The sequence below is a fragment of the Heterodontus francisci genome, chromosome 18 (genome assembly GCF_036365525.1).
Source record: "Heterodontus francisci isolate sHetFra1 chromosome 18, sHetFra1.hap1, whole genome shotgun sequence".
NCBI classification, from domain to species: domain Eukaryota; kingdom Metazoa; phylum Chordata; class Chondrichthyes; order Heterodontiformes; family Heterodontidae; genus Heterodontus; species Heterodontus francisci.
In genome coordinates, this window is record NC_090388.1 from 11,401,875 (window position 1) to 11,428,146 (window position 26,272).

General features: G+C 42.6%; 1 protein-coding gene across 1 annotated transcript; it reads right to left on the reverse strand.

The window, feature by feature from the left end:
* Positions 1-2,563: 2,563 nt before the first annotated feature.
* Positions 2,564-25,802, reverse strand: LOC137379441 (glioma pathogenesis-related protein 1-like). The gene is made up of 6 exons (XM_068050264.1): positions 25,427-25,802; positions 9,631-9,876; positions 5,530-5,642; positions 5,362-5,444; positions 5,201-5,224; positions 2,564-5,099 (listed from the first exon to the last, which is right to left on the reverse strand). Exons 1-6 carry the CDS (start codon positions 25,613-25,615, stop codon positions 4,969-4,971), a joined length of 786 nt encoding a protein of 261 aa, XP_067906365.1. The 5' UTR covers positions 25,616-25,802; the 3' UTR covers positions 2,564-4,968.
* Positions 25,803-26,272: the final 470 nt, after the last annotated feature.

Below are 26,272 nucleotides of genomic sequence, written 5' to 3' on the forward strand. Positions count from 1 at the left end.
GAAAAACAAAGTGGAAACGTTTGAGGCACTATCTGAAGAGTTTTTGTTCTCAAGCTCACTGTAGAGTATTGTAGGTAAATCTTGCTTTTAGTTGGGGCCCAGTATTCTTCTCAAACCTTGTTCGGTGTGCGAGACTTTTCTCTCTTGGGGTTCATGCGTCTTCATTGGATTCAGAGGCTTGTGAGAGAGATAGGAGCTGACAGGAGAGATCTTCTCAGTTCAGGAGCAAACAGACTTTCTCAGTTCAAACTGTTGGTACAAGCCAGAAAAACCCAGGTTGCCAAGCAGGTTAGTCATGTGACTAACTGGTCTGACCACTTCTTGGATTGTATCACCTTAGCAGTCTCTGGAATGCTCCTCTTACACACAATACCTGGTGATTAAGGTCCATTGCGGGTTGAATGTGTCAGGGAATGATCCTTTGTCCTTCCAATCACTATCTGTTAATAAGTAAATGTCTTTTCCAGCCACAGCTGATCTGTTTAACAAGTCCTTTCTTCACTCCAGTAACAGTTTAAAATCAATGTTCATGACAAAATTAATGTGCCTCATTCTTAGCAGGTGGGGACCTACCATGACAGCAAGGCATAACCCACCCTTTACAAATCCACACTGTCTCTCTGTTCAGATGAAAATTTTCAAGGTGCTCAGTTCACTTTGTCCTTATAGACTAATAATTTCCTTTTTTCTAGGCAGGTGGAGAATATGCAATCACACTCCTGACTTGTGCCTTATAGGTGATGGGAGAGCTTTTCAGGAGTGAGGAGGTGAGCCACTTGCAGAATACCCAGCCTATGATCTGCTCTAGTAGCCACGGTACTTTTATAGCAGGCTGAGTTTCTGGTTAATAGTGAAACCCAGGATGTTGCTGGTAGTGTCATTGCATGTCCAAAGGGAGCTTATTATTGCCTGGCACTTACGTGGCATGAATGTTACTTGCCATTTACAAGCCCTGTCATGGTATTACTGCACACAGGCATGGACTGCTTAATTATTTGAGGAATTGTAAGTAAAGTTCAACACTAATCATCAGGAAACAGTCCCACCTATAACCTTATGATGGAGGGAAAATAATTGATGAAGCAGCTGAACATAATTATTTTGCATCAGTTTTGCAGTAGAGGAAGAGGTCAGCATTCCAGAGGTCCCAAGGAAATTGATATTGAATTAAGGACAGGGACTCACCAAGATAAGCAAAATAACAGTAACAACGAAAACAATTGCACTAAAGACTGACAAATCCTGAGGGCCAGATAGATGGAGTCCATCCCAGGTCTTAAAGAGATGAGAACATTGCGGATGCCTGAAGTATAATCTTCCAAAGTTCTGTCAATTCAGGAACTATTGCTTTAGATTGGAAAATTCTGCACATCACTCTGCTATTTAAGAAAAGTGAGAGGGGGAAACCAGGGAATTTTAGACCTATTATCAAAATGTCTGTTGGGAAATTATCAGTCTACAAGGACAGAGTGAACTGAACACCTTGAAAATTTTCAGCTGATCAGAGAGAGCCAGTGTGGATTTGTAAAGGGTAGATCATGTCTAACAAATGATTGCACTTTTTTGAAGACGTGACTAAAGTAGCAGACAGGGGAATGTCTATAGATGTTATATGGACTTCCAGAAAGCATTTAATAATGTCCCCTGTAGGATGTGACTAGTGGTGTCTGGCAAGGGTCTGTACTGGGTCCTCGGCAATTCACCATATTTATTAACAACTTAAGAATGGAAATTAATCAAAAATGGTAAAAGGAATGCTGGTCTCTATATTTAGAGGACTAGAATACAACAGGTAGAAGTTATTCTATAGCTAATCATAGCCCTGGTTAGCCCTCAGTAGTACTGAACAGTTCTAAACACCTTAGGAGGGACATATTGGCTTTGGAGGCAGTGCAGCTTAGGTTTACCAGAATGATACCTGGACTCCAATGATTAAGTTATAAAGTGAGATTACAGAAGCGCGAGTTGAATTCCCTAGAATTTACAAACTAAGGGGTGATTTGATTGAAGTGTTCAATATATTGAGAACAGATAGTTTCTCTCTATCCCCTATTTTCACTGGTTGAGGAGTCTAGGACTAGGGGTCATAGTCTAAAAATTAGAGCCAGGCTTTCAGGAGCGAAATTAGGAAACACTTCTACACACAAAGGGTGGTAGATGTTTGGAACTCTTCCACAAACAGTAATTGATTCTAGATCAATTAATTTTAAATCTGAGATTGATAGATTTTTGTTAACCAAAGGTACTATGGGAAATGGGGAAAAGGCAGTATATGGAGTTAAATCGCTGATCAGCGATGATCTCATAAATGGCAGAATAAGCTTGTTCCTATGTAGTTGGGCCTGGGATACTGCCCTGATGGACTCCAACAATATCTTGGGGCTGAGATAATTGCCTCCAGTAGCCACAACTATCTTCCTTTTTGCCACAAATGACTCCAACTACAGCAGAGTGGCTCTGCCCTGATCCCCACTGATGTCGTGATAAATCATTTAATTTACTAATAAGTGCAATTAGGTTGTAATCAAATGGAGACCTCAGGATTTTGACTCAACACCCGATGCAGAATTAAACTTTAAAAAGTTTAATTGGTATTAAATTGTCCTTTTGATAGCTTAACATGGGATGGTTATGACTGTGACAACAGTAAAAATAATCACATATGTACAGTAGCCTAAGTGTTAGTACATGTGTTAACAGAAAACATTTGGATGACTTTTCGCTGAAGTCCACAGATTGTTCCAGTTATCTGACAGTGATTGATGATTGATCCTACTGGTTGTTCAACTCAGCTGTGCACGTGTCTCTCATTCGTTGTTTAAAAACCAAGCTCCAGGGACTCCACTTTTAGGTTCCTGGTCATTTTGTGTTAAATTAATGCTTCTCAAAATGAGTTTAAGCCAAGTTCTATGATGCAAATTAGCATTAAAAAGCTATTAAACCTATGCAAGCTACATTCTGTTTTTGTTTGAAAAATACTTTAGTTCTTTCTGGATACCTGTTCCAAATGAATAGCCCAAAAGCATTATAAAGATCTTACATGAAACAAATTTAGGCTGAGTTAACCCAGTGAGTTTAGACAGTGTTAATCCAGCCCCAGTGAGTATAAGACCACATGACAAAATTGCCTCAATTTAGCAATCTCAAACAGTAAAGCTAGAGTGTAAGATGAAAAACGTCTTGCTGATTCAGTATGTGTACTCGAGATTGGAGCTACTATGCTTGATATGGGAGTGCTTGATATTGACACTGAATGCTTGAAATAGAAAGAATTCCATTCTCCTCTGCCAATATCCCTCATCTTAACGAGCCAAAAAATTCACAAAACACAAAAAAACTGTAATTTCCCTAAAACCTGAATCTTAAAAAGAGCATTTTTTAAAAAGCAAAACCTCAAACCTAAGGAACTAAAGTACTAAAATGAATTGAGTACCTCACGTTTTTCACTATCATAATCAATAATTTACTCTGATTTAAAATATCTAATATTCCTCGATACATCTCTTCTTACTAGGTAGTGCCTTGTTTAGCGGCAGCTAAGTTGAAGTTATTGCCAACAGTGGTTAGAGGGGATATTACAGAGTAACTGACAAATTGAAGTATTTGTATTTTAACTTCAAAACAAACTTTTTAAACATACTAGGGATATTTTGATAGCATGAAGGGAAATAGATGGCACGTGTGATTCATATTTGTTCACAAAGCTAAATACAAATGGGTGAGTACATTCACCCCATCTAACTCATCCTATAACCACCTATTTCCCCCCCCCCCCCCCCCCCGCAATCACAGTATCTGATGAGAATTAACTATATTCAGCGTGGTCCTGTCTGTTTTGAAAAGTATCTTGGAAGTAATGCTCCAGGGCTGATGGGATTGAGTTTGTCCCTTTCTGCTGGAGGTTTGGGATTGCTTTAAATGAAAAATAACTGTGAGAGATCTGAGGGTTAACAGTACTTGCTGCAATATATAGTAGCCTTGACGGGCTGAGCTATTTCATCCTTAGCACTTGAAGAAAATGTAAGCTTCAAAATTTCAGATTTACAGTAGTACCGTGAAAGTCATGCAAGGTGGCTTGGAGGGGTGATGGGGAGGAGGAATTTGTGGTGAGATGCTTCCTATATGCAATTCCAAGATTCTAGAGGAAGTAGCGGTGAATACTTCTTACACCAGTTGTTGTTGGTAAAGGGACAGAATTTGAATTTAGGGCTTTTCAGCTGTTCTTCATCATCTGCTCATCTGAACACTGGCTCCCATTTAAGCAATACCTAGATTTTAAAATTCTCACCCTCATTTTCAAATGCCTCCATAGCCTTGCTCACCATATCTCTTTAACCTCCCCCAGCCCTACAACCCTTCAAGATCTCTGTGTGCTCCTCCAGTTCGGGCTTTTTGTGCATCTCTGATTTTTACTAGTCCACCACTGGCGGCCGTACCTTCAGCTACCTCGGCCCCAAGCTCTAGAATCCCCTCCCTAAACCCCTGTCGGTTTACCTCTCTTTCCTCCTTTAAAATGTTTCTTAAATCCTAGCTCCTGGGGGCAGGTGACCAAAAACTTGATCAATCTCCTTTTGTAGCTTGATGTCAAAAATGCCTTAGGACATTTTACTGTGTTTTCAGTATATATAAATACAAATTGTTGTTGTTATTAGTCAAATCCTGGGACTTCACATGGCGTCATTTTTAAAGGTCGTTGAGTGATTGATGTTTCATTCTGATGCACTTCCATTGGCTGATCAGGGATTTTGAGGGTACTGTTTTGACATGTATCTATATATTTTGTGTTTACTCAAGGAGTTTGAAGAAAGATATTTACTATGCTATCTAATAAACTATGCAACCAATTCATTTTTCCAAACATCGAAAAGCAATTGTTTGATAAGGTGTCACCTCTTTGAACCCCTCAGACATGCAAAACGTAATGTTTAAAGGCATGCTGATCTGAAATCAGTAGAATGTGGATATGTATTATAGATAAGCAAACATGTTTGGATATTTTTTTTGTACAACATACACTCCAGCAATGATAACAATAAGAGACAATGGTCTTATTGCTAAAACAGCAATACAGAAATGGTCACAAACGGAATTTGAATCACCTGTCAAAAATAAAACAAACAAAAGTAAGTGCAATTAAATAGTTCACTTTTCCTTACACTGAAAAGTCATTTATGGTTGTATAGCAAAAGCATATACTCACTTGACATCTCAAGTGTCCTATTCCCTGAAAAAAGGAAATAAATAGGTCATAGTGCAAATTAATAAGTTTTGTTTAGTGCCAGAATTATTGAGTTGACTTTTGTCAGTAATGCGAGTATGAAATACCACACATACAAAGAGAAATAAGTGACTCAAACTTACTGCACAATTTATTCTCACACCGGTCGTTAAAGCATTCACTACATGCTTCTCCTTTTAAATAAGGAAGTGTTGGATAATTTCCACTGCAAGGAAAAGAATGGTACAAACATACTTAGATTATGAATATTAAAAGCCATCTAAAATGAACCAATATTAAGAGAGACTTACGGTGGTCCATAATCACAAACAAAAATGGTTGAAGTGGCAGACGAGAAGTCGGCAATTCCTGATGGACAAGTATGAACTGCACAGCCAACTTTGTAACTTGATGCCCATACAACCTTGAAATAAAAGGGGGAAAATCATGAATTGTGATATTCTGCTTTCAAACAAATGTTGCTAAATTCAACGGAACAATTTCAACCCGATCCAGTTAGAATTAGAATTAGAACATTACAGCGCAGTACAGGCCCTTCGGCCCTCGATGTTGCACCGACCTGTGAAACCATCTGACCTACACTATTCCATTTTCATCCATATGTCTATCCAATGACCACTTAAATGCCCTTAAAGTTGGCGAGTCTACTACTGTTGCAGGCAGGGCGTTCCACGCCCCTACTACTCTCTGAGTAAAGAAACTACCTCTGACATCTAAAATTGCCCAGGTTATTTTGTGACGGCACAGTGGTTAGCACCGCAGCCTCGCAGCTCCAGGGACCCGGGTTCGATTCTGGGTACTGCCTGTGCGGAGTTTGCAAGTTCTCCCTGTGACTGCGTGAGTTTTCGCCAGGTGCTCTGGTTTCCTCCCACAGCCAAAGACTTGCAGGTGATCGGTAAATTGGCCATTGTAAATTGCCCCTAGTGTAGGTAGGTGGTAGGGAATATGGGATTACTGTACGGTTAGTATAAATGGGTGGTTGTTGGTCGGCACAGACTCGGTGTGCTGTATCTCTAAATAAAAAATAAATATTTACCTGCCGGAAAGCCACCAGGAACTCACCATTCCGAATTTTAACTTGCTCTTCTAAGCAGGTGGCAAGGACACACACCCAAAACCAGCAAGGTCCTTTTTTTAAATATGCATGTTGGGTCTCAATGTCATAATTGAGGTCTGTCTGAAATTTTAGCTGGTGGCCAGAGCTGGGAACTTATCCACCAGGTGAAGACAATGGAAAGAGGAGCCGGAACCAGAAGAATGGGGCCCAAATGGATTTTTAACTTGTGGGCCATAACACAAATACAAGACCCCTGTGAATGGCCCCTGCCGCCGATCACATCACCTACTTGGTGTTGGCAGGCAATCGCTAGGCTGCACAATTTTCTACTGTTTCCAGCCAGTCGGCAAGATTTAAATGAGGCTCAGGAGTTGAAATGTTCGTATTGTCTTTATATTTCCCAATAATATTTAGCAGCAAATTTCCATTATTATTTATTTGCCTAAGGAAATTAATCTTTCTTTGTATATGTATTTCCTACAGGTGAGGCTAGCTAAATTTCCTTTACATCGCCACCAATATAACTTTACAGTCCAGTCATTTTTGAGACATTTCCCAATATTCAGTACCCCCCATGATTCAAATGGAGCATGTATTTGTGAAGCCAATGATGTTGGACAGAGTAATAGTCAGTAACAAGATCACAGAATCGTTAAAGTGCAGGAGGCCATTCAGCCCATCATGTCCGCACCAGCTCTTGGAAAGAGAAATTCCCTCAGTTCCATTCCCCTGCCTTCTCCCCATAACCCTGCACATTCTTCCTTTTCATACAACTGTCTAATTCCCTTTTGAATGCTTCAATTGAACCTGCCTCCACCACTTTCTCAGGCTGTGCATTCCAGACCTTAACTACTCGCTGCGTGAACAAGTTTTTCCTCATGTCACTTTTGTTTCTCTTACCAAATACTTTAAATCTGTGCCCTCTCGTTCTTGATCCTTTCACGAGTGGGAACAGTTTCTCTCTATCTAATCTGTCCAGACCGCTCGTGACTTTGAATACCTCCATCAGTACCTGATAAAAGGTTCTTTCTTTTGATTACTTCAAAATTCTAAAGATAAATTCCACTCTTCCACTTGAAATTAAAGGTAAAAATATGAGTATATACAGACAAGAATAGGTTTTGTAAAAAAAAATTAAATGTCCGTTTGGTTGGATATATACAAATCGTGATATTAATAAATACCTCAGTTTCATTGTAAATGCAAATTTACCAACTTGGGCTCAGTTGTACATTTGACCATAACACAACCTGCCTGTGTAAGTTAAAATGTGCATATAACGTACTTGCTGAACTTACAGATAAAAGGCTTGCTTTGGGAATAAGATTCAAAGATGCGGACACTTACAGATAACAGATGGTTAAGAAGATACTTTCAGGGACCATGCCAGTATGTAAGTAATTAGACCCTAGCATATTGGGTATAATTATAGGGCTAGTGGCCAGTGGTTTTTTGAGCCCTTGGGACTGTCGGAAGTAGCATAGCTTAGTGATGGAAGTCATGCTTAGTCACTTCGAAGGTATGGAGGGAAACCAGGTTAATTTTTTTGTCCTTCAATGTAATACTCTAGAACAGTTGTATAAGAACAATAGTGTTATTAGTCAATATATTAAAGCTTTTTTAAAATCACTCGGACCTGAATCATATAGAAGTTATTGTTGAAAGCCTAATCTTGCATCGCAACAGTAACAACGGGAAGAAAATCAGCTAACAGAAAACAGAGAGTCGGGATAAATGGGTCTTTTTCTGGTTGGTAAGATGTAACTAGTGGTGTGCCACAGGGTTCAGTCCTCGGGCCCCAACTTTTTACAATCTATATAAATGACTTGGATGCAGGGATAGAAGGTACTATAGCCAAATTTGCAGATGACACTAAAATAGGTGGGATAGTAAGTTGCAATAAAGAAATAAGAAACCTACAAATGGATATGGATAGATTAGATAAACAGGCCAAAATTTGGCAGATGGATAAGTGTGAGGTTATCCATTTTGGTCGGAAGAATAGAAAGGCAAATTATCTAAATGGAGAGAAACTTCAGAGTGCTTCGGTGCAGAGGGATCTGGGCGTCCTCGTGCATGAATCGCAGAAAACTAGTTTGCAGGTGATAAGGAAGGCAAATGGAATTTTGGCATTTATTGCTAAAGGAATAGAGTACAAAAGTAGGGATGAGTTGCTACAACTGTACAAGGCATTAGTGAGACCGCACCTGGAGTATTGCATACAGTTTTGGTCCCCTTACTTGAGAAAGGATGTAGTTGCATTGGAAGCAGTTCAGAGGAGGTTCACTAGATTGATTCCAGAGATGGGGGGCTTGTCTTATGAAGAGAGATTGAGCAATTTAGACCTTTACTCTCTGGAGTTTAGAAGAATGAGAGGAGATCTAATTGAGGTATATAAGATGATTAAGGGAATTGACAAAGTAGACGCAGAGGATGTTTCTTCTTGTGGGGCAATCTAGAACAAGAGGTCATAGTTGTAGGATAAGGAGTAGCAGATTTAAAACAGAGATGAAGAGAAATTACTTCTCTCAAAGAGTCGTGAATCTGTGGAATTCACTACCCCAGAGTGCGGTGGATGCCGGGCCATTGGGTAAATTTAAGGAGGAGATAGACAGATTTTTAATTAGAAATGGGTTGAAGGGTTATGGAGAACGGACAGGAAAGTGGAGTTGAGGTCAAGATGAGATCAGCCATGATTGTATTGAATGGCGGAGCAGGCTCGAGGGGCTGAATTGCCTACTCCTGCTCCTAGTTCTTATGTTCTAACGCTCTAAACTCAGTACATTGATTAGTTTTACTTCCTACAAAAAGTTAAAAGCATCAGAAAAACAAAGAACAAACTGAAGTGGATACCTGATAGCTACATTATGCAAACATTGAATTATGTTTTGTGAGTTATATCCGCCCATCTCTTAATGTATCTACTTAATGTTGTAGATTGGCATGTCCTCACAAAAACTGGTTATAAAACAAATAAGTAGCCCAGTGAGTCATGCGTAATACATAAATATAGGTACCAAGTGCAAGTGTAAGTGAATGTAATTCTGTTAGACCCAGTGTTTTAGGATGACGAGAGAAGCATTTCCAATATAGCAAAGAAATACCTGCTTATAACATTTTCATATACATGGATAGAAGTTAAAACATGAAAATGGGCCATTTAGCCCAACCAAGACATGTTGGTTTTTTCCATAGTCCTAATCACATTTACTCATTGTAAAGCTGGGTATAAATGTAAAATTAGGAAGCACCTTTTCACAAAAACAGTAATGAAAATGCTACTATTTTTGGTTATCATTTTGACCTATGAAATTATTTGCACAAAATAGATTACCTGGGTGTAATGGCCACATACTCCTGTGCACGTTTGTGAAAAATAATCATAAAACTGAACTTCATTATACCAGGCTGTTATTGCACGCGTGACATTTAAGTTGGAACCTCCTGTGACGAAAATGTTTTCTCCAATAGTGGTGAATACTGGATGAAGTTTTCCTGGCACCTTGAGGTCGCTGTTGTGTTTGAACATGCAGTTTCTGCTCCATTCAAGGGCTGCTTGAGCAAGAATCCGATCCCAAGACTAGAATTTTAAAAAGAAAATCAAGTAAATAAGAGAAATGTCTCCCAAATTACTTAAATGTAATTTAGATATTTTCTGCAAACAGTCCTTTTAAACCTTTCTCCCCTGTCTCCTCCACTAACACTTCCGACAAGTGCGAGGAGCTCACAGACTTCTTTGTTGGTAAGATTGAGACCATCTGCTCAGCTACCTCTTTCACTTCCCACTCTTCCCCACTGAGCCAAACTTCCTTTCCCGTTCCTCTCTGCCCTGGCCCTGAACTTGCATCATTCTCTAGTTTCTCTCTGCTATCTCCCCTCATGTTTTCTCTGAGCTCATCTTATCCATAAGACCCACCTTCTACTTCCTAAACAACTGCTGACCACCCAACTTTGCTTCCTGGTACTCATGTTAGCGGATATTGGTAATGGTTCTCTCTCTTCTGGTATTGTCCCTCTCCTTCAAATCTGCTGTCATCAACCCCTCTTCAAAAAAAAACCTTCATTCCACCATTTTTGTAACTACGGCCCTGTCTCCAACCTCCCTTTCCTCTCCAAAGTCCTTGAACATGCTATCACCTCCCAAATCCGTGCCCATCTTCCCCAGAACTTCATGTTTGGATCCCTCCCATCAAGTTTCTGTTCCGCCACAGAATCAAAACGGCTCTTATCAAAATCGTTCATGACATCCTATGTGACTGTGGAAAAGATGAGCCATTCCTTCATCCTTCTCGACCTGTCTACAGCCTTTGATGCGGTTAACTACACCATCTTCCTTAAAGACCGGCTACCCAACCCGAACCCGACGGGACCCGACGACGTGTCCCCCACTGGGTCCGGCATTCGGGCTCGGGTCAGGTCGGGCCGGGTAGGACACACTATCACAACTTCAGGTAAGTGGCTCCACTGTTTATGTAATTTTTGGACTAGAAAGGTGGTTTTGTTGCAATTATTTTAAGCTTGTGCAGATCAGCAACAAAGTGAAAAATGGAAGGTAGGTTAACTGATGGTCAGGTCGGGTTGGGCGCAGGAAAAAATGGAAGGACTCGGGCCGGGTCGGGCTCAGGGTCGGATGTGGTTCTGTCGGGCTCAGATTGGGTTTCATTTACAGACCCGAGCCCACCTTTAATCCTCCTCCCAACACCTCTCCATCATCATCCAGCTGGGTGGGACTGCACTCGCCTGGTTTCATTCTTATTTAATTGTGGCCAGAGAATCACCAACAATGCCTTCTCCACTCCTGCACTGTTCCTCGGCAATATCAGCCCAAAACACAGCGTCAGTTTCCACATGTATCCTAACTATGCCCAGCTCTACGTCACCACCACATCTCTCAATTCCACTGTCACTAAATTATCAGACTGCATGTCCAACATGTAATACTGGATGAGCAGAAATTTTCTCCCAACCACATAGTGGGAAGACCGATGTTATTGTCTTTGATTCCCACTACAAACTCCATTCCCTAGCCACTAACTCCATCCCTCTCGCTGGCAACTGCCTGAGGCTGAAACAAACTGTTTGCAACCTTGGTGTCATATTTGACATCAAAATGAGCTATCGGCCACATAATCACGCCATCACTAAGACTGATAACTTCCACTTCGCCTGACTCTGCCCTGCCTCAGATCATCTGCCTTTGTTACCTCTAGACTTGACTATTCCAGTACATTTCTGGCTGGCATCACACATTCCACCCTCTGTAAACTGCAGGTCATTGAAAACTGTGCTGCCCACTTCCTTACTTGCACCAGGTCTTGTTCACCCATCTTCCCGTGCTTGCTGACCTACATTGGCTCTCAGTTAAGCAGCACCTCGATTTAAAAATTCTCATGCTTATCTGCAAATCCCTCGATGGCCTTGCCCATTCTCTACTTCTAATCTCCTCTACCTCTCCCACTTTTAAGATCCTACTTAAAACCTACCTGTTTAACTAAGTTTTTGGTCATCTGCCCAAATTGCTCCTTTTGTAACTAGTATCAGGTTCTCCTGTGAAGTGCCTTGGGACATTTTGGGCTGCATTTTATGTTGCTGCCGCCGTAATCGATGGCGGGCATAAAATATGGCAGCAAGCACGTGCAGGATTTACTCCACGGAGCCACTGTGATATACGTGGTGGCTCAATTACATGGCCCAGGCGGACCACATGCCCCCGATGACGTGGAGGGGACGGGCAATCCATCCCTGGCAACAGCGCCACTGCTTGGCACCGGCACCATTTCTAAAGGGCTTCAAGCCCTTCCATTGTATTTCAATTTTTAAAGTTATAGACGTGATAAAATTAAATGTGAAAAATTTAATAAAAGATTTAAGCTCTTCTCCCACCCCCCCATGACTAAACAATTTATTAATTGTCCTCTCCCCCCCACCCCCAAAAAAAAACTTGCCTTGCAATCCCAACCTTTCCCCCCGCCAAGGTTTATTACCTTTTACCTTCAACCCCTTCCCACCATCCCCTCCACCAATCACAATAGTTTTCCCCGCGCCCCACCCATCCTGAAAATTTACCGGCTCCCCCCTCCCAACCAGTGTTCCGCCTTAGATCTCCAAATGGAAATCCGAAGGCGCAGGAGTCCTGGCAGCCTACCTGAATATCACAGCAGGACGGCTGAAAGGAGAAGATAGGTGATTAATTAAAATATTTAGATCCTGCTCCCATTGCCGAGCGGCAGGGGGGGGGGGGCGCCACCATGAGGCCTCACCGTTGCCATTAATATAGTGTGGGGCCTTCCCGGTATCAAGGCCCATGGTGGGCCTTTCCTGGAGATATTTTCTGGGCCCCCCCTACTACGACCCCCAATATCAGGGGCCCGGTAAAATTTGCCCCCTTATTATGCTAAAGGTGCTATATAAATACAAGTAGTTCTTGCTGAAGCTAGGTAAATCGAAAATTTCAAAACTGAGGTGGTTGATACCCTGGTCTAACAAAAATCTAAGATTTACAGAACTAAAGATGGGGGCAAATGGGGCTAAGATACAGATCAGCTATGATGTAACTGAATGGCAGAATAAACTTGATAGGTTGAATGGCCTACTTCTGTTCCTAAACAGAATGAAACATAGTTAATAAATATGACTTGAAGCTAAAATCATGAAAACTAACACAGGCAAAGCTAACCTATAATACTAAATGAAGTCAGTGATCTCAGAGAACATTTATATGAATAGGAAAAACATAGTGTTGGAGTAAACTCAAGTCTGGAAATAGGTATTGGCACTTTAATTGCTTGCTCTAGCCATAATCCCAAAGGACCATAGCCATCTCTTCCCATTAGAAAGAGATACGGTTGGTCATGTAGAGCTTGAAGGTCACCACTCCTCAAGCATGGGGTAAGGCGAGGAGGCAGGCCTCCATGAACTACCACAGCTGGTATGGGGATTAAACCCGCGCTATTGGCGTCTTTCTGCATTTCACGACAGCCGTCTAGCCAACTATAAAGAACTCCTGAAATACCCATGGGTTAGACAGCAGGAATTTCAGGGGTACAGAGTAGTGCACACCTGATGTTACCACATGCTACCAAATTACCATTGGGATGTAGCTTGTTGGCACAATGGCACTGAGACCTATGTTTGACTTACTAAAGTTGCATCAAGGAGGCTGCAGATGCATTATTCAGCAGGGCCAACAATACCTTGTTGCTACCAACAGTGGTATAATAGGGAAAAACAATCTAGAAATCTGCTGGTTATCCAGAAGTTCAGGAAATCTCCATGTTGCCATTCAGGCCTCTGTGCACTATACGATGCTTTAATTCCATCAATGCACAGCCAATATGTAGCTCCCAGTACAATAGTAAATGTAAATACCTGTTCAGTTGGGAGCTTTATTTTAAGGCAAACATTTATGTAACCCATCTTTTCCCGTCTCCTTCGATCAATGACACCAATACTCAGCACAGTGTTGAATTCCAGCGCAGTGTATTTATTATATCTGCCAAAATGCTTTCTTTGCATTTGTATTTTTTGAGATACAACACCTCATATAGTAGTTCTGAGTGATTTTGTATTGGAAGAAGAAAACATGCTGGCCAGCTACAGGATTTCACTTGCCAGCCTGCTGGAATTGTTGGAGTAATTGACCGCTGGTATATACGCCAGTGGCTTAACCTAGCCACATCCAGTGCTGTTTTGGCTATCTGGCATATCTACTCCAGGTTGTACAGGGATGGTTAGTGACCCAGATATAGTATCCTGAGTATTAACCACCTGATCTGTGAAACCAATATGCATGTCCAGCTACTGGACACTCCCATCAACATATCAGTGATCTGTCTCAGAACAGAATTTTGCAAAGTTTTGCAGTAAATTCTCCTTGTTGAAACTGCCAAAGAGCACATCTTTTGAGGTTGGAACCCAAATTGTGCAGACAGACTATCATTGAGGACTCACTATAAAGTGTTAGCGGAGGTAGCATATGCTGCAAGGCATACTGAAATGTAAATAACCATTCATCCACAACTGAACAGATCGTAGTAGATTCCCAAGACCTTGCAGTGCATGGATTCGTGTAGGTAACATAGCTCCTACAGAAATTCACATTTGTAAGCAGGTCCTGAGAAGTCAGAATCCCTCAGTTCTGCATCAGAGTCAGTTATCATGTTGGACTCTGGGAACTGAGTGCCTGACCTTGGGCAGCAAACACCGCTCACTCCTCACCTTTATTTAAGATTTGTTTTTGGGATGTGGGCAATGTGCATTTCTTGTGCGTTGCTAGTTGCCTTGAGAAGATGATGATGGCCTTCTTGAAATGCTGTGATCCTTGTGCTGATGATGTTCCATTGAGATTGTTCGGTAAGGAATTCCTGAATTTTGTACCCCAACAGGGGACATAGATTTAGGATAAGAGGTAGGAGGTTTAGAGGGGAAATTGTTTCACCCAGAGGGTGGTGGGGATCTGGAATGCCCTGCCTGAAAGGGTGGTAGAGGCAGAAACCCTCATAGTATTTGAAAAGTACCTGGATATGCACTTGAAGTGCCATAACCTATGGATCAAGAGCTGGAAAGTGGGATTAAACTGGATGGTTATTTGTTGGCCAGCACGGACACCATAAGCTGAATGGCCTCCTTCCCTGCAGTAAATTTCTATGATTCTTTGAAACAATGGTGAAGGAATGGCAATATATGTCTGCGGCAGAATGGTGCGAGATTCAGAGGGAAACTTGCAGGTGATGGTGATAGAGGTTGACGGCTTTGTACGTCCTCTTGAATTAACATCAGTGCATCCTGAAGATGGTACATAGTAGAGCCGTAGTCTGCCGGTAGTGGAAAGGGTGAATATTGTTACGAGATTGCTTCTGTTTCTTTTGTAAAAATATGTTTTAAGAACTTATATTTGAATATGGACACTGAGTCATCTGGAATCTTGAAAGAGATTGCTGAACTCTGTGGGGTTCTTTTTAAAAAAGAAGTTACCAGAGGTACTTGGTTTTGGCTAGTAAACAAGTCTTACTGGAAGGCACCTGTTTTCAAATAAAAACCCAGCAGGACTTGTTTTTGACCTGGAGAGATACATATATACAAATTAAGAGCAGAAGTAGGCCATTCTAGCCTGCTCCAACATTCAATAAGATCATTGCTTATCTTGTGTTTGTTTGTGTCTCGAATTCCACATTCCCATCTACCCCCGATAACCTTTGATTTCCTTACCTAACAAGAATCTACCTACCCCTGCCTTAAAATTCAATGACCCCGCCTTCACCACCTTCTGAGGCAGAGAGTTCCAAAGTCGCACAACCCTCAGAGAAAAAATTTCTCCTCATCTCTGTTCTAAAAGGGTGTCCCCTAATTTTAAAACCGTGCCCCCTAGTTCTGGACTCAAGCCAAGATTTATGGTTGTCATGAGGCTTGTTTCTGGAAAAAGTTCTTTGTTTCAATTTGAACTGTTAAAGAAGCCAGTTGCTTCTTGCCTACCAGGAGAACAGAAGATCCAGCCAGCTCAGCTCTTTCTCTTGAAAAGAAAATCCTGCATCAAGCACGTTTGCTATTTCCTCCAATATTTGAAGAAATATTTACTACTACATTTCTGCTGTAAAATCTAACTGAAACCTTCTGTTGCTGCATCTCTTGCAAAGCCTACCCAAACTGATCTTCAACATTGTCTGGAAGAAACTGTTCTGGGAAGATCCTAGTGATAGCCGCCTATTCACATTTGGGATGCCTAACGAACACAAAGGACATCTTTCCATACCTTCTTTTCAGCCTAAGTTTTTTTTTTTAATTCCTTCTATTTCTTTGTAACAGCTGTAAACAAAAATCCCTTTTTTTGCCCCAGTTAACCAGTTGTGTATGTGTGTGTGTATGTGAGGGCTAGGATAAATAAGGGACTTTAATATTTCCATTTGTATGTTTTACTTCATTACTGGTTTAAAACTTGGTTTATAATAAACTGATAATTTTGTTTATTAAAGAAACTTGGTGTGCTTTATTCTGGGGAAAAATAGAGCATATGATTAACTGTTTCGGTAAGTGGGAAAATTTAAATATATGTTGTGGCCTGTGGAGAAGTGGAACTGAATTAACAGTGTTCTCCTCCCACCTCGGTAGTAACAATATGGAAAGTAGTGGGCACCAATCAAATGGATTATTTCATCCTGGATGGTGTCAAGCTTCCCAAGTATTTTTGCATCTATCCAGGTGAGTGGTGAGTATACCGTCATACTCCTGACTTGAATCTTGTAGATGATGAGGCTTTGAGGGGTAATGAGGTTCACTGTATAAAATTGCAAGATACCCAGCTACTACCCTGTCCCAGTTAAGTTTTTAGTCAGTGATCACCCCTCCCCCAGGTTGCTGATGGTAGGGACTCAATGATGGTGCTGTTGAAAGCCTGGAGGAGGTGGTAGAGGCTTTTTGCATTAGAGGTAGCCATTGCCTAGCACTTGTATGACACTTGCATGGCAAGAACACAATCTGCCACCTTTCAGCCCGCAGTCTGTACTTCTTCTTCAACCTCATAATTTAGTAAGGATTTAATAAGTGTTTAATTTATTTTAAATTAATTTATTAATTAGTGCTAGAAATGTCAGTTAGAGGGGTAAAGTGCTTCACCTGTGAGATGTGGGAGGTCTGTGACGCTTCCAGCGTTCCGGGCGACTACATCTGCAGGAAGTGTACCCAGTTGCAGCTCCTCACAGACCACATGGATCGGTTGGAGCGGCAACTGGATGCACTTAGGAACATGCAGGTGACGGAAAGCGTCATAGACATGAGTTTTAGAGAAGTGGTTACACCCAAGGTGCAGGCAGATAGATGGGTGACCGCTAGAAGGGGCAGGCAGTCAGTGCAGGAATCCCCTGTGGCTATCCCCCTCTCTAACAAGTATACCGTTTTGGATACTGTTGGGGGGGATGGCCTATCAGGGGAAAACAGCAGCAGCCAGAGCAGTGGCACCACGGCTGGCACTGTTGTTCAGCAGGGAGGGACAAAGCACAGAAGAGCAATAGTTATAGGGGACTCTATAGTCAGGGGCACAGATAGGCACTTCTGTGGACGTGAAAGAGACTCCAGGATGGTATGTTGCCTCCCTGGTGCCAGGGTCAAGGATGTCTCTGAACGGACAGGGGGCATTCTGAAGGGGGAGGGTGAACAGCCAGAGGTTGTGGTACACATCGGTACCAATGACATAGGCAGCAAGAGTGACGAGGTCCTGCAGGGGAGTTTAGGGAGTTAGGTAGTAAGTTAAAAAACAGGACCTCTAGGGTTGTAATCTCTGGATTACTCCCTGTGCCACATGCCAGTGAGGCTAGAAGTAGGAAGATAGTGTAGCTAAACACATGGCTGAGCAGCTGGTGTAGAAGGGAGGGTTTCAGATATCTGGATCATTGGGCTCTCTTCAGGGACAGATGGGACCTATACAAGAAGGACGGGTTGCATCTAAACTGGAGAGGCACTAATTTCCTGGCTGCAAGGTTTGCAAGCATCACTCGGGAGGGTTTAAACTAGTGTGGCAGGGGGGTGGGAAGCAGAGCAGTAGGACAGCTAGTGAAATAAATGAGGAGGACATAGTAAATAAGGCCAGTAGGACGAAGAGGAAGAGCAGGCAGGGAGATGTTGCTGAGCACAGTGGGACTGGTGGTCTGAAGTGCATTTGTTTCAATGCGAGAAGTATAACAGGTAAGGCAGATGAACTTAGAGCTTGGATTAGTACTTGGAAATATGATGTTGTTGCTATTACAGAGACTTGGTTGAGGGAAGGGCAGGATTGGCAGCTAAATGTTCCAGGCTTTAGAAGCTTCAGGCGGGATAGAGGGGGATGGTAAAGGGGTGGGGGAGTTGCATTACTGGTTAAGGAGAATATCACAGCTGTGCTGTGGGAGGACACCTCAGAGGGGTCATGCAGCGAGGCAATATGGGTGGAGCTCAAGAATAGGAAGGTGCAGTCACGATGTTGGGGGTTTACTACAGCCTCCCAACAGCCAGCGGGAGGTAGAGGAGCAGATATGTAGACAGATTTTGGAAAGATGTAAAGGTAACAGGGTTGTGGTGGTGGTTGATTTTAACTTCCCCTATATTGACTGGGACTCACTTAGTGCTAGGAGCTTGGATGGGGCAGAATTTGTGAGAAGCATCCAGAAGGGCTTCTTGAAACAATATGTAGATAGTCCAATTAGGGACGGGGCCATTCGGGACCTGGTATTGGGGAATGAGCCCGGCCAGGTGGTCGAAGTTTCAGTGGGGGAGCATTTCGGGAGCAGTGACCATAATTCCATAAGTTTTAAGGTACTTGTGGATAAGGATAAGAGTAGTCCTCGGGTGAAGGTGCTAAATTGGGGGAAGGCTAATTATAACAATATTAGGCAGGAACTGAAGAATTTAGATTGGGGGCGGCTGTTTGAGGGTAAATCAACATCTGACATGTGGGAGTCTTTCAAACGTCAGCTGATTAGAATCCAGGACCAGTATGTTCCTGTGAGGAAGAAAGACAAGTTTGGCAAGTTTCGGGAAGCTTGGATAACGCGGGATATTGTGAGCCTAGTCAAAAAGAAAAAGGAAGCATTTGTAAGGGCTGGAAGGCTCGGAACAGACGAAGCACTTGAGGAATATAAAGACAGTAGGAAGGAACTTAAGCAAGGAGTTAGGAGGGCTAAAAGAGGTCATGAAAAGTCATTGGCAAACAGGATTAAGGAAAATCCCAAGGCTTTTTAGAGATGGGAATCTATGTGTGGAGCCAGAGGAAATGGGCGAGGTGCTAAATGAGTACTTTGCATCAGTATTCACCAAAGAGAAGGACTTGGTGGATGATGAGCCTAGGGAAGGGAGTGCAGGTAGTCTCAGTCATCTCATTATCAAAAAGGAGGACGTGTTGGGTGTCTTGCAATGCATTAAGGTAGATAAGTCCCCAGGGCCTGATGGGATCTACCCTAGAATACTGAGGGAGGCAAGGGAGGAAATTGCTGGGGCCTTGACAGAAATCTTTGCATCCTCATTGGCTACAGGTGAGGTCCCAAAGGACTGGAGAATAGCCAATGTTGTTCCTTTGTTTAACAAGGGTGGAAAGGATAATCCAGGAAATTATAGGCCGGTGAGCCTTACGTCAGCGGTAGGGAAACTATTAGAGAGGATTATTCGGGACAGGATTTACTCCCATTTGGAAACAAACGAACTTATTAGCGAGAGACAGCATGGTTTTGTGAAGGGGAGGTCGTGTCTTACTAAATTGATTGTGTTTTTTGAGGAAGTGATGAAGATGATTGATGAGGGAAGGGCGGTGGATGTTGTCTATATGGACTTTAGTAAAGCCTTTGACAAGGTCCCGCATGGTAGACTGATGCAAAAGGTGAAGTCCCCCGGGATCAGAGGTGAGCTGGCAAGATGGATACAGAACTGGCTCGGTCATAGAATACAGAGGGTAACAGTGGATGGGTGTTTTTCTGAATGGAGGGATGTGGCTAGTGGTGTTCCGCAGGGATCAGTGCTGGGACCTTTGCTGTTTGTAGTATATGTAAATGATTTGGAGGAAAATGTAGCTGGTCTGATTAGTAAGTTTGCGGACGACACAAAGGTTGGTGGAGTTGCGGATAATGATGAGGATTGTCAGAGGATACAGCAGGATATAGATCGGTTAGAGACTTGGGCGGAGAAATGGCAGATGGAGTTTAATCCGGACAAATGTGAGGTAATGCATTTTGGAAGGTCTAATGCAGGTGGGAAGTATACAGTAAATGGCAAAACCCTTAGGAGTATTCACTGGCAGAGCGATCTGGGCGTACAGGTCCACAGGTCACTGAAAGTGGCAATGCAGGTGGATAAGGTAGTCAAGAAGGCATACGGCATGCTTGCCTTCATCGGTCGGGGCACAGAGTATAAACATTGGCAAGTCATGTTGCAGCTGTACAGAACCTTAGTTAGGCCACACTTAGAATATTGCGTGCAATTCTGGTCGCCACACTACCAGAAGGACGTGGAGGCTTTGGAGAGGGTACAGAGGAGGTTTACCAGGATGTTGCCTGGTCTGGAGGGCATTAGCTATGAGGAGAGGTTGGAAAAACACGGATTGTTTTCACTGGAACGACGGAGGTGGAGGGGCGACATGATAGAGGTTTACAAAGTTATGAGCGGCATGGACAGAGTGGATAGTCAGAAGCTTTTTCCCAGGGTGGAAGAGTCAGTTACTAGGGGACATAGGTTTAAGGTGTGAGGGGAAAAGTTTAGAGGGGATGTGCGAGGCAAGTTTTTACACAGAGGGTGGTGAGTGCCTGGAACCTGCTGCCAGGGGAGGTGGTGGAAGCAGGTACGATAGCGACGTTTAAGAGACATCTTGACAAATACATGAATAGGAAGGGAATAGAGGGATATGGGCCCCGGAAGTGCAGAAGGTGTTAGTTTAGGCAGGCATCAAGATCGGCGCAGGCTTGGAGGGCCGAATGGCCTGTTCCTGTGCTGTACTGTTCTTTGTTCGTTCTCACCACATCCTGCTCTGAGTTTGTATAGCTGTGCATGTGCTTATTGGGTATGCTGTTTGTGATAGAGTACTGTGAGGTACAGGCTTGCTTGGGGATACTGTCCTGCATTCCTGTGAAAAGGGAAGAGAGCAAAATGTTAACATGCTTCCTCAATGAACCAGACCGAAGCAGCACTTTCATTGCACATTACACAATGGTGTTGCTTAGGTTGAATTTGTTAGCTGTGTTACCAGGTACTCAGTTGAACAAAGTTATATGACATGAACAGTACAGTACTAGCTATGAGCAGAAGCCTCTGGCTTCATTCTTCCCACTCCTTCATTCCTTTCTCAATAACTTTGATATGTCTGCTAGGTGCTCCTCATGCATATTGTCCACTTACCTTACTAGATTTCATCAGATACACCACCTTATTTCTTACATCCTCCAAATCCTGTTGGTTCTGAGCACAGCATGGACCACACCCCCATCCCCTATTTAAAATATTTCCTTGCCTGCTCCATCAGGTGCTTCAGGGTAGAGAGATGGCCATCCATTCCATAGACTGTACCCTTCCTTTCTCAAAGTCCTTCAAGCACTTCTTCCAATGCCTAATCAAAGTGTTTTTTTCCATATGCCTTATACACTCCATATTGCCGAAACTCCCAGAATTAACAGCCGGACTGCCCACCTGTACACTATTATTTAAATAGCTTCCTAGCACTCTTTATCGGCCCTGATCCTCATTAGGGGTCCTCCCTATAGTGTGTGAAGATGCTGGAAAAGTACAAGAAAGGTTCAATTACTCACAGCATACAAAACAATTCTAGGCTAGCAATTCTGAACAGGTTAGTTAACATTTAATGACCTCCATACTGTTAAAATGGCAGTCAAGGTCATAATTTAAAACTTATGCCAAATGCTATGCAAGACAAGTTGAAGTGGTTATTTATTTTGAAGGTGGAACTTCCTGTTTGCTGAAAAACATCGTCCCTCCTGTCAGTAGCATTCGCACCTCTGAGTCAGATGTTTGTGAGTTCAAGTTCCACTGCAGGAATTGAGCACAAAAGTCAAAGCTGACACTCCAGTGCAGTACTGAGGGAGTGCTGCGCTGTCGGATGTGCCGTCTTTTGAATGAGACATTAAACGAAGGCTCCGTCTATCCTCTCAGGTAAATGTAAAAGACCCCATGGCACTATTTTGAAGAAGTGGGGAGAAATCCCCAGTGTCTTGGCCAATATTTATCCCTCAATCAAAAACAGATTATCTGGTCATGATCATTTTGCTATTTGTACGAGCGTTTCCTACATTATAACAGTGACTATGCTTCAAAAAAGTACTTCATCAACTGTAGGGCACTTTGAGATGTCTGGTGGTCATGAAAGTACTATATAAATGCAAGTCTTTTCTTTCTCCCTCATATTTAACACATCAATGCTAAATATGGTTGTGTTTCCTTTGCTTGCTCCAATAACTGAATTTCTACATTTTTTTATATTCTAGCCTGATTTCTCGGGATGTTGTCTATATGGACTTTAGTAAAGCCTTTGACAAGGTCCCGCATGGCAGACTGGTGCAAAAGGTGAAGTCACACGGGATCAGAGGTGAGCTGGAAAGATGGATACAGAACTGGCTCAGTCACAGAAGACAGAGGGTAACAGTGGATGGGTGTTTTTCTGAATGGAGGGATGCGACTAGTGGTGTTCCGCAGGGATCAGTGCTGGGACCTTTGCTGTTTGTAGTATACGTAAATGATTTGGAGGAAAATGTAGCTGGTCTGATTAGTAAGTTTGCGGACGACACAAAGGTTGGTGGAGTTGCGGATAATGATGAGGATTGTCAGAGGATACAGCAGGATATAGATCGGTTGGAGACTTGGGCGGAGAAATGGCAGATGGAGTTTAATCCGGACAAATGTGAGGTAATGCATTTTGGAAGGTCTAATGCAGGTGGGAGGTATACAGTAAATGGCAGAACCCTTAGGAGTATCGACAGGCAGAGAGATCTGGGCGTACGGGTCCACAGGTCACTGAAAGTGGCAACGCAGGTGGATAAGGTAGTCAAGAAGGCATACGGCATGCTTGCCTTCATCGGTCGGGGCATAGAGTATAAACATTGGCAAGTCATGTTGCAGCTGTACAGAACCTTAGTTAGGCCACACTTAGAATATTGCGTGCAATTCTGGTCGCCACACTACCAGAAGGACGTGGAGGTTTTGGAGAGGGTACAGAGGAGGTTTACCAGGATGTTGCCTGGTCTGGAGGGCATTAGCTATGAGGAGAGATTGGATAAACTCGGATTGTTTTCACTGGAACGACGGAGGTGGAGGGGCGACATGATAGAGGTTTACAAAGTTATGAGCGGCATGGACAGAGTGGATAGTCAGAAGCTTTTTCCCAGGGTGGAAGAGTCAGTTACTAGGGGACATAGGTTTAAGGTGCGAGGGGCAAAGTTTAGAGGGGATGTGCGCAAGTTTTTTTTACACAGAGGGTGGTGAGTGCCTGGAACTTGCTGCCAGGGGAGGTGGTGGAAGCAGATACGATAGCGACGTTTAAGAGACATCTTGACAAATACATGAATAGGAAGGGAATAGAGGGATATGGGCCCCGGAAGTGCAGAAGGTGTTAGTTTAGGCAGGCTTGAAGGGCCGAATGGCCTGTTCCTGTGCTGTACTGTTCTTTGTTCTTTGTACCAATGTTCCCATATTCAAATTGATAATATGCAAATATCCATACAGACAATAAACCACAAATCCATGCAATCCATGATACTTATTGATAGAGAGAGAGCTGCACTGTCACAGATACTGTCTTTCAGATTAGATACCCCAAGGCCTCGTCCGTCCCCTCCAGGATGTAAAAGTCCCATGGTACTATTCCGAAGAAGAGCAGGGGAGTTCTCCCTGATGTCCTGGACAGTACTTATCCCTCAATCAACATCACTAAAATAGATTATCTGGCCATTATCACATTGCTGATTGTGAGATCACACTGTGTGCAATTTGGCTGTCAGCTTTCCTTTAGGACAACAGTGACTACACTTCAGAAGTAATACATTGGCTGTGAAGCACTTTGGGACAACCTGAGGTCATTAAAGGCACTGTATAAATGCAAGTTTTCTATCAGAATTTGGACCATTGACATTGTGGACTAATCACAGAATTGTTACAGTGCAGAAGGAGGCCATTCAGCCCATCGTTTTTGCAACAGGTCTCTGAAAGAGCAATTCCCTCCGTTCCAGTCCCCTGCCTTCTCCCCTTAACCCTGCACATTCTTCCTTTCCATATAACTGTCTAATTCCCTTTTGAATGCTTCAATTGAACCTGCCTCCACCACGTTCTCAGGCAGCGCATTTCAGACCCTAACCACTCACTGCGTGAAAAAGTTTTTCCTCATGTCACTTTTGCTTCTCTTACCAAATACTTTAAATCTGCGCCCTCTCGTTCTCGGTCCTTTCACAAGTGGGAACAGTTTCTCTCTATCTACTCTGTCCGGACCCCTCATGATTTTGAATACCTCTATTAAATCACCTCTCGGCCTTCTCTTCTTCAAGGAAAACAGTCTTAACTTCTCCAATCTATCTTCATAACTGAAATTCCTCATCCCTGAAACCATTCTCGTGCTATTTTTCTGTACTCTCTCTGATGCCCTCACGTCTTTCCTAAATTGCGGTGCCCAGAACTGGGCGCAATACTCCAGCTGAGGCTGAACTAGTGTCTTATATAAGTTCAGCATAACATCCTTGCTCTTGTACTCTATGCCCCTATTAATAAAGCCCAGGATACTGTATGCTTTATTAACCACTCTCTCAACCTGTCCTGCCACCTTAAATGACTTATTCACATTTACACCCAGGTCCCTCTGCTCCTGCACCCCTTTTAGAATTGTACCTTTTATTCTATATTGTCTCTCCATGTTCTTCCTACCAAAATGAATCACTCAACATTTCTCTACATTGAACTTCATCTGTCACCCCTCCACCCATTCCAGCAACTTGTCTATGTCCTTTTGAAGTTCTACACTATCCTCCTCGCCTTTCACAATGCTTCCAAGTTTCCTATCTCTGATGATCAGCATAGTTTCTTCACGCTCCAACACTAAACCATAAACCGAGACTGAAACAAGGGAAGGCAGAGAAAAAGGGATAAGAGTTCCCGCGGCCACAAAACTTACAATGAAACCGGAAGGGAAGAATCTCAAAAAATATCGCAGGCGTGGTTACGGACACACCTAAGGATTTGAGAAAACTTTCCTGTACTTATACATGGAAAACAAATCTGAACCGTTTATTTGTTTCCAAACTCTCGTATTTATATAAAAACACCCACAGAACTTAGGGGAACTGTAAAATTGGAAAATTTAAAAGACAAAGTCCCGACGCTGATTCAATCAAAATGCGGAACACTTAGCTTATGACTTTCACCTTACACAGAGAGTGAAGATAAATGAAATGAAACCGACGCAAAATCGTTCTGCTGTTAAAATGTTTACAATTCTACCCAAACTACTACAACAAAATTACTCTGCTGGAACATTAGAATTATACTCCAACGCGCAGCAAAACGAGAAAAAGACTCAATTCACATGAAATATCAGACCCTCACTTTGTATATTTAGCAATCATTTAAACTGCAATGAAAACATAGCATTATGTAAACAATCTAAGGTTAACTGGGCAATGTCTCCATACCATGTACAACATGTTGCTTGCGGGAGGCTCTACTTTCGAACGATACAAATTATGGCCACGGATGCACTCCTTAATGAAATCTTCATTATCAATGTCAATTGATGATTCGACACCAAAAACAGCAAAGTAAAAAAGCATCTCTAGTGAAACCCTGGAGAACAACCGTCTCCACCACATTCGGATACCCATGTTCAGAAGTTAAACTTCCGTCACTTGAAACAGTTCCATCAACGGAAGTTCCCCAATTTTACACCAAAATGTGTTGCAAGTTCTTTTGCGAAATTTGATTACAAGATAGGCAGATTTTAAACAGAATGCTGGAGACGTTAATTTCAGATAAAAAAACAAGTGACTTCCTCTTGCACGAACCCACGCTGTTGGGCTGTGCACACAATCAAGAACCAATGCGTAGATTCTTATAGTGCAGCGGTCTACCTTTGCCAAAGCATTTTCACTCACTCGAAATGATCTGGAGGTGCCAAAGTGGGGAATAGTACCCAGATACTTTACAAATTATATACCTGCCAACCTAGAAAACGAGCGAAACTGAAAAACAGCTTCAAAAGAAAGCTAAACAGTCTCCCCATAAAAATTAACAGATCAAACAACCCGTGAGTGGAAACAGTTTTGAAAAAAGTCTAAAAACAGAAAATGCTCAACAGGTCAGGCAGCGTCCATGGAGCGAGAAACCGAGTTAAGGTGTCAGGTGGATAACTTTTCAGCAGAGCTGGGAAAAGTTGGAAATGCACTAAGTTTTAAGCATGTGATAGGGGAGAGAGTAGGAAAAGGAACAAAAGGGAAGGTTTGTGATGGTTGGAAGACAGAAGAGATCAAATGATAAAGTGG

Coding starts and splice junctions, on each gene's coding strand:
- LOC137379441 (XM_068050264.1), bottom strand. CDS start 25,615: ATGGGTATCCGAATGTGGTGGAGACGGTTGTTCTCCAGGGTTTCACTA. Junction 5,643..9,630: donor TATGTGGCCATTACACCCAG/GTAATCTATTTT, acceptor TTTTATTTCAAG/GTTGTATGGGCATCAAGTTA. Junction 5,100..5,200: donor TAGGACACTTGAGATGTCAA/GTGAGTATATGC, acceptor TATTTTTGACAG/GTGATTCAAATTCCGTTTGT.